This window comes from Protobothrops mucrosquamatus, unplaced genomic scaffold (assembly GCF_001527695.2).
Source record: "Protobothrops mucrosquamatus isolate PMUCROS unplaced genomic scaffold, P.Mucros_1.0 scaffold_233, whole genome shotgun sequence".
Lineage (NCBI taxonomy): Eukaryota > Metazoa > Chordata > Lepidosauria > Squamata > Viperidae > Protobothrops > Protobothrops mucrosquamatus.
In genome coordinates, this window is record NW_015386309.1 from 131,655 (window position 1) to 145,538 (window position 13,884).

The 13,884-nt window shown below is 37.3% G+C and overlaps 1 protein-coding gene across 1 annotated transcript in view; it reads right to left on the reverse strand.

The window, feature by feature from the left end:
• The window catches only part of ARHGAP29 (Rho GTPase activating protein 29), a 48,194-nt gene extending 35,883 nt beyond the window's left edge, over positions 1-12,311 (reverse strand). Inside the window, exons 1-2 of the mRNA XM_015829268.1 lie at positions 12,264-12,311; positions 9,476-9,817 (exon numbers count right to left, since the gene is read on the reverse strand). Of these exons, the coding sequence (XP_015684754.1) occupies positions 9,476-9,737 (262 nt within the window). The 5' untranslated portion in view covers positions 9,738-9,817; positions 12,264-12,311. The remainder of the gene's footprint in view (positions 1-9,475; positions 9,818-12,263) is intronic.
• Between the last annotated feature and the right edge of the window lie 1,573 nt (positions 12,312-13,884).

A 13,884-nucleotide genomic window follows, 5' to 3' on the forward strand; every position in this document is an offset into this window, starting at 1 on the left:
AGTGAATGAAAATAATGTTTTTAGGCTTACACATTTTATAATGAAATGGTTATTCATATTCTGCTATATCACTGGTGCAGATGATTCTAATATTGCTGCTAATATTTTCAACTATACTACTAGTACATTCAGCTGGAGGAAATAATTAGCTATATATCTCTATCAAACACTAATAACTATACAAGAGACTCTATGTAGTACTTGAAATGGAGCTGACCAGAAATTCTATGTTTATTTCTCCAAAGAAAAAGAATATTTCAGAAATAATGTAAGCATTTGTATATAGGCCAGTAGTAATTAAGTTTAGTAGCCAAATCTTGTAAATTTCTTGCTTAAAATAAATCAATTTTGGTGAGGCATTCTTCATATGGAAAATGATGACAAATTAAAGTACACTGCATGAGAAAGGTTTTCCTTCTTTCAAACTATAGTTATTGATTGTGGATTTACCTCAAAAAGGCTTCTGAACAGCTCAGTTTAAGCACTTGTTATCTAAGTTCTTTTGTCTTCTACATTGTTGTTTCTGATATTCTTGTATTTGTTAAGGGTCATAAAAAAATTAACTTCTAAGAAACTTCATACCATTTTGAAGGAAGCAAATTAAACTGCTACCAATTGCACAACTTTGAAATAACAAAACTGTTATTTCTGTTTAAAAACCTCTGGAAATTGTAGATTATCTCAATCAATTGATTTAGATCGATCAACTGAGATAACTGATCTCAAAACATGGTTAATACTACAAAACTGTTATTTTAAATATCTTAAGATCTTTTTAAAATATCCTGTAGGAAATACAATTAGGAAAATATCAATTGACATGTTTTGAATTGTCTATGATATTTTGCTGTAAAATATGGTTGTTAACATGAATTTAGTCCTATCTTTGTCAAAGATTTTAGTATCTCACTAGTTAGAATTTAACAAGCACACAGTATTATGGATTTTTAGGAAATGGGCATCAGTAGAATATTATATAATACAGAAATAACAAAATACACTTGATTTACAATGGATTGTGGATATAGTTTCTTTTTTAAAATTTGAATTACCGTAATCTTTCTTTCACCAAAATTTGAGGAAAAGTACTCCTGTGCTATATATCCTTTAGCTGTTTTGTCTATGATATAAATTTCCAGGCCTTTTTGTATTATTATTATTTGTTTTGTTCTATAGGATTGCCCGATAGACTCAAGGAAGCTGACAAACAACATTAAATATATAACTTGTCCAAACAGTAATAAATTGTTTAATATGTTTGTCTTATGCATTACTTAAATTGTTACACTGCTAAAAGCAATTGTTACATTGCTAAAAGCATACCAATGAAAGATGACTCTGGGATTTTGCTTTTTCATAACTATGAAATTAAAAAGTAAAATGAAAAAAATTATCTGGAGCAAAGCTTTAGAACTCCACAATAGAACAGGCCAGCCTCAAATTACTACCATAATTGAGCCCGGAATTATGGTTATAAGTCATGGTCATCATTAAGCAGGTTACCACATGGCTGTGCCAATTCGATGACCTTTTTTCTGGCAGTTGTTAAGCGAACATGACAATTGTTAAATGAACCCATTTTAGCCAATTTTTTACCAGAAACTGGAAGAAAACAGCAGAAAGCTCTATCCTTTATTATGTCAATAATTTTTTCCCAAGTCTTAAAATCAATCTCATCCAGCCTAACCACATTTGGGAAGACAGCAATATAATCCACAGTTTCGACATTAAAAATCTAGATTTAAAAATACTGCTATTAGCAGGAAGTGATTATTGTGTTTCAACTATTATGTTACGAATTACAGCACAAAAGTGTTCTTTATGGAGCAAGATTCATTTTGGTTCCTGAATGAAATACTACATATAGCAGTGGTTCTTAAACTTTTTGCTCTCAGGGCACCTTTACATTCTTACAAATTATTGAGGAACGCAAATAATCTTTGTTTATGTGGGTTACATCTATCCATATAGAATACATTATGCATATACTGTATTAGAAATTAAATGTATAGAGAGTAAGGAAGATGACCTTGATAGAGATAGCTAGATTCATTATCAAAACAAGGGGGGGGGAACATGGAGTTGATTTTTTGGTCTAGTCTGCACAGTGGAGCTAACAAGAATGAGAAATTGTTAAAAGATTTATTCATTTAAAAGTAATAATTAACTCATTGCATATAATAATACCTGCTGTACCAGGAGATGCCAGAGTCGAAGAAAAAGAACTGGAAAAAATTACGAAATATCGCAACCTGGGCATCGAAACTGTGCGATTATGGATGAAACGTGTTAACAGTGTGCCCATTGTCATCGGGGCACTGGAAACTATGTCCAAAAACTTTGCAAAATACATCAAGAAACTGCAGCTTCCTGCAATAACTCCAGCAATGTTACAAAAAACTGTGGTACTCGGAACATCTTATATTTTAAGGAGATACCTGGTTGACACCTAGGATGCTGTTAGCAACTCGTGTCAACCATCAGCGCCAGCCAATTTGAATGTTCAGTTGACTGAGGTTCATGTTTAATGAATAAAAGATAATAATAATAATAATAATAATAATAATAATAATAATAATAATAATAATAATAATAATAATAATAATAATAGTAATAATAATAATAATAATAAAAGTTAGAAGGGACCTTGGAGGCAATCTAGTCCAACCCGCTGCTCAGGTAGGAAACCCTATACCATTTCAGACAAATGGCTGTTTAGTCTGTCCTTAAAAACTTCCAGTGTTGGAGCGTTCACAGCTTCTGGAGGCAAGTTATTCCACTGATTAATTGTTCTGTCAGGAAATTTCTCCTTAGTTCTAGGTTGCTTCTCTCTTTGGTTAGTTTCCATCCGTTGCTTCTTGTCCTGCCTTCAAGTGCTTTGGAGAATAGCTTGACTCCCTCTTCTTTGTGGAACACTGCTATCAGGTCACCCCTCGTCCTTCTCTTCATTAAACCAGACATACCCAATTCCAGCAACCGTTCCTTATATGTTTTAGCCTCCAGTCCCCTAACCATCTTTGTTGCTCTTCTCTGTACTCTTTCTAGAATCTTAACATCTTTTTTACATCATGGTGACCAAAACTGGATGCAGTATTCCGAGTGTGGCCTTACCAAGGCATTTTAAAGTGGTATCAACACTTCACGTGATCTTGATTCTATCCCTGTTAATGGAGCCTAGCACTGTGTTGGCTTTTTTGGCAGCTGCAGCACACTGCTGGCTCATATTTAAGTGATTGTCCACTAGGACTCCAAGATCCCTCTCACAGTTACTGCTATTGAGCAAGGTACCACCTATACTATACCTGTGCACTTAGTTTTTCTTGCCTAAATGTGAACCTTATTTTTTTCACCATTGAATTTCATTTTGTTAGATAATGCCCAATGTTCAAGTCTGTCAAGATCCTTCTGTATCTTAAGCCTATCTTCTGGAGTGTTGGCTATTCCTGCCAGCTTGGTGTCATCTGCAAATTTGATGAGTTCCCCATCTATCCCCTCATCCAAATCATCGATTAAGATGTTGAAGAGCACTGGGCCCAGCACAGAGCCCTGGGGCACCCCACTACACACTTCCCTCCATGTAGATGCAGTTCCACTGAGGACCACACGCTGAGTACGGCCGGTCACGAATCCATCTGGTGGTGATGCTGTATAACCCACATTTTTCTATCTTATCAAGTAATAGGTTGTGGTCTACTTTATCAAATACTTTACTGAAGTCCAAGTAAATTATATCCACAGCGTTCCTTTGGTCCACTAATTTTGTCACCTGGTCAAAGAATGCAGTAAGATTTGTCTAGCATGATCTGTTTTTGACAAACCCAAGTTGGCTTTTGGTAATGACTTTGTTTTCCTCTAGGTGTTCACTGATTAGTTGCTGGGTTATCTTTTCCAGAATCTTCCCAAGTATTGAGGTCAGGCTGATAGGTCTGTAGTTTCCAGAATCCATTTTTTCCCTTTTTTGGGAACTACATCAGCTCTTTTCCAGTCCTCTGGTAGTTTGCTCCAGGATATTTAAAAGATATAGTTCAGTGGTTCTGAGATCACATATGCCAGTTCCTTCAGAACCTTGGAGTGTAAATCATCTGGTCCTGGTGATTTCAACTCATCTAGGGTGGACAGGTGCTCACTTACCATTTTCTTGCCTATCTTAACTTTTGTTTCTAATCTGTTTTTTACGGTAGTATTTTTGATAGGTTGAACTGTTTTTCCCTTTGTGTAAAGACAGATGCAAAAAACAAGTTAAGTAGTCCTGCTTTCTTCCTGTTGCTTGTCACCTTCTTGCCACTTTCTCCCACTAATGGACCAATCATTTCAATCATGTTAACATAAATCATTTTTAATTCAAAGTAACTCTTCACCCAAAATTGTGAGAAGACTGGCATTGTTTTACATTTTTGCAAATCTCTTTAATGTCTAGCTTAATAGAAGGCAGCTGGATTCACATATCTTCGGTATTCAGTCTGTTATGTTGTTTTGGTTGAAATACAGTATATGGAAAAAATCTGGTCTTACACAGATATACAGTTGGAAAAAAGATTATTTTAACAGGTAACAGGATACTTTTCAGGTAACTGAATATTGTTCTCTGGTACTACACTAAAAGTCATCTGAATATATTCTAGCAGGCCCAGCCAACATAGCCAATAGTGAGGGATTGTTAGCAGTTCAGAAACTTCTGAAAGATGACAGTTCGTAACATGTGCTCCAGAGAGAGATGGCTATTAGGAAAACACTATTTGTGGCAAAGAATCAAAACATAGTAAAATAACTAAGCACTGTTAAGATAAACTATTTTAAATTCAACAAAAATTAAAGTTCCTTCATAGAAGTTGATTTGAACGCTCTTACTCAAGAAACATACCCCTAACCAACTGTTGATCTTTGACACTATAGCAACAAGTGAACATTTGTTCTGAAGGAATGCAAAATATGTGGTGGGGAGGGGATGTGGTCATAATTTTAAATCAGTTGGAGACTTCATAAAGAAGTACAGATTATTATCTAAATTAAATATACACTACATTTAATTTACAGGATTTGTTTTCATATACATTTACTGACCCACTGGAATACTGTACATTAGGTTTTTTTACAATTTTGTGATAAGACTATGTTATAGTTGTTTAAATGTCTGAACATGGATTATACAAAATGATTTATCTAATTGTGCAATAATTTAATATCACAGATAAGACCCCACACAAAAATCAAAACAATTTGCTGGGGTTAGGAGACAACATTTTATGATCACAACATTCAAACTATAGTACCAGAATCCCACTACAAGATATAGACTGAGTCCATTTTGAAACAGTACTTCTTTGCTGTTTATTCTCTCTAATCAGAATTACATACACAGAAAAGCTAATATTCTGAGGTTTTCTTAGTCTTAGATTTCCTGTCAGTTAAGATCAACTGTAGAAAAGATCCTGGATTCACATTTAGATTATTGCTAATAGGTAAGCCTCTTGGCATCCAATTAATGTCCTGCTTCACTTGACTTGGCACGCTATAAAGCAATAGTTGAGATATTATTGTATGCAAAGATTTTTTGCATGTGCTGTGTACATATGTACCTTTTGTTATTTTAATGTGTTTTGGGAAAATGCACCTTTCTGTATATCTTGGCATACAAGACTATTTTGGCATGGGTATTTTTCTCCGCATCCCGTGCATATTTTTAAAATTGGGTGCCATGTGTGAGTAGAAACATGTGATCTGACATACTGCTCATTTCACAATAGTGTACTTAGTAGCCCCCAAAAGCTGGAAAACTTTTTATTTACTTGCAATACAGGTGGGCAAACTGCAGGCTATAAAGTGGAACTGAAGATGCCATCTCAGCAACTGCCATCAAATGTTACATTTACTGTATGTCTACCATTCAGCAGGCTGAGAACCCTGCTTGTTTCCTGAAGAAAGTAGCATATAGTGATAATCTCTCCAAGAGATGTCAGATTACTGGATTTTAGCCTCCAATCTGTAGAACAGATGGAGGGATGAATGTTTTCCCCTTCTCCATGAATATGAGAGTAAGTGAGTTGTAGGGAAAAGTAATCCTACTTGCAGCTATCATCAGCCTAAACTATTCTCATCCCCAACAAAATCCATTAGTGCCAGGAAAATTGATTATGGTAATATTGAATCAAATTAAAAATCAAATATCATTTAGATTTTTTCTTTTTTAGCAGAGCAGGTTAATATAGCGAAACACAAAGATAATACTGGGAGAAATATGCTAGTTATCATATACCTTCATTGGATTCATTTGTGTATGGTTCAGTAATAGGCTATATCAAGAAATCACTTATTATTTATAAAATTTATATGTCACTCATCTCATGCTTTGAGGCAATCTGAACGGCTTATACAGTGTAAGATTAAGATTTTTAACTTGTTTCATGTATTAAAATTAAAAGCATACTAATATTTTATTTAGTGACATTAAAATTATGCTTTTTAATTTCAAACTGAATAGTTAAAGGCATTGTCACATTGTTTTTCTACCTGTATCAAATTTGATCAATTCAATCAAGATCCTAACATGTAGCACCACTGATATGCACCACCCAAAGTATCCACTGGGATGAAAGAAAGCAATGTTGAATTCTTAGTTTACTTATGAATTTTTCTAAGGGGCCTCACTATATTCCATGTTAAATATACCTTATAAAACCATCAAACTGTAGAACTTATTTGAGCTCCCTGAGAAAAAACTGGAAAGCCAAATTCCAAATTACTTTTTGAAGCCTGAAAAAATACTGCTATTCATGAACCCGCCAAAAAGCACTTTCACAAATTGACCATCCTTTTATTTGCTTTATAAAAGCAAGCCTTTCCATTATATAGTAAATTCTAATTTCAAAATATTATCATGTTGATTATTTTTCCGTTAGTGATTTAAAAAGCACTCAATGCTCCATTAAATGTCTTTACACTTTTAAGGCAGCCATCATCAAACAAAACGATGTTACCAAAACAATACACATAAAATGTTAGTATCATCATATATTTGAATGTAAGTACAAAATAGATAAATCAACCAAAGTAGTTTTTCCTATGCTTTCATTAATAGTGGATTTTACAATGCAATTCTCAGTTCAGAATGCATAGCTTTTTAGGGAATTTTTTTGCATTTTAATTTTTTAAAATGGCATTGCAGAATAAGGTAAAGAGACTGTTATTACAACTCTAGTAAATGTGTCATGGTGGCTACAACAATGGTATTGTAGTCTAAAACATTCAGAGGGATCCAACTGGAGAAATCTATATTAAATTATAAAATAATTTAATGGCACTTTTCCTTATCTTTGCACACTCCCATTTTCTTATTCACCATAATGATATGCTCAGAAACATTTGCTTCTATTTTTGCTTAATCATAACTTCTCATAGCATCCATCTCACCAAATTATGCTTAATATTTATTGTAGTTTATCTGAAATAAGCCTATCAAGATATCAAGATTTCCAATAGCCATTTTTGTTATATTTAATAGTATTCAAACTGAATCATTTGAATTAATTTTTGCAGTTACAAAATATGAAAGAGAAATAGCTAATTGCAATTCAATCTCATCTTACTATATCAGTTTTAGCACAAGACGCCCTTTTATATACTTCAAATTATTTCATGTATCATTATATTGTTGACTTTTTACCATTAGTAGATCCCGAAGATAATTCCTTTTATACTAATATATCTTTTGGGGAGATTTGTATTGATCTGAGTATATAAGATCGTAATCAAAACCACTCAAAATCCAAACTTTCATGGAAAGTAATACACAGAAATATTGCATAAAATTTATGCAATATTCAGATTTGCCCAAAGCAGGGGGGTCTTCAAACTTTTATGACTTGTGGACTTCAACTCCCAGAATTCCTTAGGCAGAGTACCTGGCTGAGGAATTCTGGGAGTTGAAGTCCACAAGTCATAAAAGGGCCAAGTTTGAAGACCCCTGCCCCAAAGGCTCTTAATTTTCTCTAGGGAAAATTCATACTTATTATGATTCTCACCTCAGCATGAAGACTTTTTCTCTGAAAAACAACAGCTGCAAGGTGTCTATCTGTTACAAGCCCAAACAGAAGTAATATAGTTTCTCAAGGCATAGTTAAAATTTATTAGAACTTTTGGTAGTAATTATTCTGTATTCAGTGAGGCCATTAATTATTTCACTAATATACAATCTCTGCAATATTTTCAAGCACAGTGTCATCAAGTTGCTTAAGGTGTAGAAATTAAAAATTTAAATTTAAAAGTACAGTAATCAATCTTTATCCAGTGTAACAGGCAAGAACTATAATATGGAATTTATATCAAATGCTGTGATACGAATCCCATGTCATTCGAAGCCATAATGTGGATTTTACTTGGTTTGTTATTTGAACTCATCCACTGAGGTTTAAAAACTATTGGTTATAACTTAACAATCTGTAAATGTATTTTGAGATCGTATTTCTATTGGTCTATTGACAATTGTATCAATAGTTGATTTAATTGTAAGAGAAATCTACAGGTCACTAACAGTTCTTTCTTTCAAAACTACAGAAGTCTATTATGTTTTTATCTGACCTTTTTATATATAACACAAGGCAGCAAACAGACCCAATTATCTTGCCTCTATTTTTCCCACAACCACCCTATTAGGTCATGCTGCACAAAGTGGTTATATTCTTAGTAAATACTTACAGCTCAGTTTAAAAGATTCATTAATTACTTTGCAAAGAATATAAGGTATTTCAATCTGGAAGCCTCACCTATTGCGAGAGAGACAGATTTATTCCCAAATAGCTTGTTTTGATCTTTTCATATAAGGATTGAATTTAACTAACCATCTTTCTTCACTCATTTGATAGGAAAACTACTGCTTTATCTCAGATCCCACAGATTAAATTATTACTAAGTAGAATAGAAATAACTGGCGATAAATATTTTATATTGTTCAAAATTAAAAAAAAACCTTCCTAACAGTACAGTCTGTAAATACTATTAAAGTACAGCTTAGCATTATGTGAAATCCTTCCTTTCTGCTTAGCAAAATAATAAGCTACTTCCCCCTAAGAAGAAAACACAATTGAAAGCCATTTGCTGCTTCCATATGCTGACAAGTGGCAAAAATGTCTTACCCAATTTTGATTTGAAAAGGTAGTTCATTTTAAGAAAGAAAGTTCAAGTAAACTATCAAAACTTTGATAACAAGGGAAAGCCATTTATACATGAAAGTATTACTAAGCTAAAGAAGCAATGAGGAATCCATTTAAATCAAAACCTTCATTGCTGACTTTCAGTTCCTATGCAATGTTTCACACAGGAAGTTAGCAAAGTAAAAGCCACAATTTCCTGCAAATGACAAACATACCCAAGAGAAGATTACCACTGTTCCACCTTAACATTCCTAGAGTCATATTTTACTAAATAATTCGCTGCAAGTACACATATCAAATGAGAAGTTACCAAGAAGCATCTGACACACCTTCTGAAAGAATGGCTTCTTTCAAACAAAGTAGAACATCCGCAAATTTTCTGACATCGTTCACCAGCTGCATGATATATTCTGGGTCCACAATAATGCTGCCATAGCCATCAGAGTTTGAGCTAATGCTGCTCAAAGAACTACTTTTGGTATTGCGCCCCATCCCCCAAGTTCCTGTATTAGAGATGGGGAAGAAATTGGAGGTAGACAGTTTAGTTAATCCTAAACCACGCTTGTTGGTGCCACCGTTCTGGCGCAACATCCCAGCCACTGCAGAGCTTTTGAAAACTCCAGAGCTAACATTCAGTGGTACTTAGGGTCCATCTGCCAAGCAACAGCGACCTGAGAAAAGAAAAACAGAAACAAACTTGCATCAGCTATAAAAAATCAGAATACCAACAAAACAATTTTGAACATTAAAGGCTATATTACTGGTAAACTTTTCATATTAAAATATTTTTCAGTTTAAGACAACGGAGCAGTGCCATTTAAAATGTTGACAAAATTGTTGGTATCCAACCTACACTCTTATAAAGTCATTTAAAACTTGTTTTCACATCTAAGCGTAAATATTTCTAAAATTACAATTTTAAAAAATATATCTCAAAGTTTAAGAAATTCTCATTCAAGTGGTAACTTGAAGCACCTGCAAAACCCCAATATTGTAGATTTCATGAAAGAGAAAGTTATATTTAAACCATGATTTCTCCCATTCCCAATGTGATTCAATTCAATTCACACCTATGAACACCTTCAAGCATATAAATAGAATTTAAGATACATTATAATAATATTTTTTTTGTTTTTACTATATAGCTATTTACAAATTTTATTTTATTTGAAGGCATTCAGTTTGGGTTACAAAAAGTAAGCAATAAATTAAATGTAAGTACAATGATGCAATATGCCACTCTCTCTGTTTTAAGAAGGCAGTATTTTAAATTACAATTCAGTTAAAATATTTAGGGGATATATAATATAGAGATAGAGACTTAAACAGAAATTTCAAGCACTTTTCAGCTAATACTTGAATATGTGTATTTGCATCATCTGAAAAAAAGAAAAATTCCCTGAACCTTTTAATGTCAAGTCTTTTGCACTTATTTAATCTTAGGCATATGCATATACCTTAAGATATAAAAAAAAATGCCATGTCAACATCATATCCTGATGCACTGAACTTTATGGAAAGATGATGGTAGAGAAGAGCTCTCTTTAAACTATATTGTGCAAAAGCTCTGCAAATTACTTAACTTCCTAGCCAGAATAATATTCTGCAATCTTATCCTTCCACTTAACTATTTCCCTCTTTTAAAACATAATGACTACTAGTGAGACAAGCAAAACTTGCTAAACACAGACAGCTCTTGTGGCTTTGCATCCTAAATACCCAGGTCATATTTAGAATCCTGCTCACGTTAAAATATTTAAAATGCTTCCTCTCATACTCTTTAATTGGAAACTTGCTCTCAACTCACATCATTAAAAGACAACTTTCAAGATGTACAAAAAAACACGCCTGGGAATCTCCTGTCCAGCTGATCCCTACATTACACATTAATAGATAACTTTTCCATAATTATCCAAGCAAAGACAGTAACTACAATAAAATACAATTTTATTTTGACAATATAAACCCTTCCCTTAGCTTTATAAGGCCCTAGGCATTGATCTGTACTGTATATGGGGAGGAGAGGGAGGGAGGGAGGAGAATCCCACTTATATTTCATCATCCAGAAACGCAACTACTACCCCTGGGAAAAGGGGGGGAAAAGCCTCCATTCCTTCCAAAGCAATATAAGGTCTTCTCAAGTTAATAGGACCCACCATCCTTGTATGTTGGCTTAGAATTGGCGTCCTCCTCACCACATATACCCAAACAAGCTAACTTCCCGCTTCCCGTAATCACAGCAACTTTGGAGAAAAGCAGAAGTTGCGGCAGATTTCCGAAGGAAACGCGGTTTCTAACACCCGCCAGCCTGCTCCGTACGGTACAACGAGAGGAGGATGGGACGCCGGGTTTGTTTTATTAAACCAAGGGCAAGAGAGAGAGAGGCAGGCAAGTTAAGTACCTTGGGCCAAAGAGTTATTGACAAATACACGCCAGGGACGAGGAGTAAACCTCCCGGTTTGAGCGAGGGAGGAGGCGCCTGGCTACACCCGCCCCTTCAAAGAAATAGCTGGCATTCCTCGCGGGGCGGACGGGCACATACACACACACACACACACACGCTCGCCCTTTGCAATTCTCTCCCGCCCCCACCCTCTTTCCCCCCCCCCCCTTTTCCCAGGCGCCGCGGGCCGTCTAGCCAGGGCTCCTTACCCGGGCCCGTGCAAATGCAGTCAGCTGCCAAATCGCACGTTTCCTCTCCTCCCACTGCGGTTCAAGCTCCGGATTTAAATGCAACCGAAAGGGGACGCTGGGGCTACAAACCAGGGCAGGGGAGGGGAGGGGAAAGAGCAAGAAAGCTACCAGGTAGTTTTAACAGGCAAGAGGGGAAAATAGGGAACTGGGAATACGCCCCCTTTCCTCAACACGGGGAAGGGGGTGGTGGCGGTGGGGGCAATGATTGTTAAAAACAACCCCGAAACCAGCGACGGGAGGATTCCCCAAGACCGGATTCCCCACCCCCGATCCGAGAAGAGACAGACGGACGCCCGACTCGGGAGCCCCAGAAGCCGCGCGCCGTTGAAAAGAACCGGGGGGGGGGGGGTGCGCGTTGACAGTAAGGCGTTCGCGAATTCGCCCGACTCAACCCCCGCCACGCTCCCACTGGGTTCCGCTTACCCGACAGACCGGCTGAGACGAGGCGTGGCGTGGCGGGGAGACGGAGGCTATAGCCGGCGGGAGGACGGAGGTCGGGGGCGCCTTCGGAAGCGCGGACGAGGGAAGCAGCGTCAGGAGCCGCTGCATCCCCTCCGTCCATTGAACTCAGCCTTTCCTCTCCCTCCCTCCCTCCTCCCTCCCTTCACGCGACGCCCTGCCGGACTGGCTAAGGCCGCCACCACCCATCCTCCCCAATTTCGCTCCGGTCCCGCCCTGCGGCGCGGCGCCCTCCCCGTCCGTCTCAAAACGCCGTCTCCCATTGGGCACCTTCCTTCCCCCGGGCGTGGCTTCTGAGAAAGAGGCAAGCAGGTACGGGCGGGGACGTCAGACGCCTTGGCTTTTTTTCGGCGAGATGAGCGCTTGTCGGATCTCGGCGCGTGTGAGCAGCGGCGTTTCCGTTCCTGGGTTCGCCCAGTTGTCAGGATCCTCGTCGGCACGCTTGGCCCGCCACGTTAAGAAACGAAAACCACAGCGGGTCGGGGTTTGTTCAAGTCCTCGTCAGAAGGCAAACGCGCCTAGGCGGGCGAGAGCAGGCTCCGGCGCTGCAGCTGATTCAAAACCACCCTGATTGTTTTGTGATGCGTGAACTTTAAAAAAAACAACACGTTTTTATTTTATTTTATTTATTTATTTATTTATTTATTACATTTATATCCCGCCCTTCTCCTTGCGGACTCAGGGCGGCTAACAATCAGATAAAAAACACACACATTATACACCTATTAAAATTGATTAAAAAGAAATATTTAACTCGTCAAATTTAAAAATAGATAAAACCCCTTTAAAACGTTAATGTTAAGAGTTGCTCGTAGTTTTCATCTCTTCCCCGCCTCCCACCACCACCACTTCCCACGTTTGGAAATTAAAATATCGTGGCAGAGCCACTTATTAATTGAAAAATGTCGAACACGTCTTCCTGCAGCCCTGCAGAGCAGCTAGCTCGTGCAACCTCCCCACGGCTCCCTAAAATCCAGAAATACTCTTGTTACCCGCGGTCAGCTCTGCAGAAGAGCCCGACCATCTTTCTAGAATTGTAATCCTGCGTTTTAGTGCATGGCTGGCCTCTTTGTGGCAGGTCAGAAATGTCGAATTAATAAGGCATTCGAGCGCCGCATGTTCATCCTTCATTCTCCCTTAACTGGAGAACAAACGTCCCTTAGTTTAACATTTTGTCTTCCTTGGTCTCATAACATTGGCTTTGACGAATCTAATCCCCCTGCTGGTATCTGAGGCAGATTAAAGTCATCCTGAGTCGTTTTTTTCTTTTCTTTTGCTGTCACACTGTTGGCCTTGGGTGCAATCTGACATGGTTCACTGACCATGTGGTTGCTGACTTGGTCAGAGATTGGGATTTACCTCCCCCCCTTCCTATTTATCACTATCAACTTTTCTGAGCGTCTCCTTCGTCCTTCCATGGCCATATTGCACCAAGGTAGGACATCCATCTGGCTTTCCATAAAGGAGTCTCCCTTTGCAAAGTTTGATCAGCTCTTTCCAAAGCAACTGTCAGACTGTTTTCCAAGGATTCCTTATAAACACAAATATAATGCTCTTTTGAAAGAATGCTACTTTTGATTTTTAC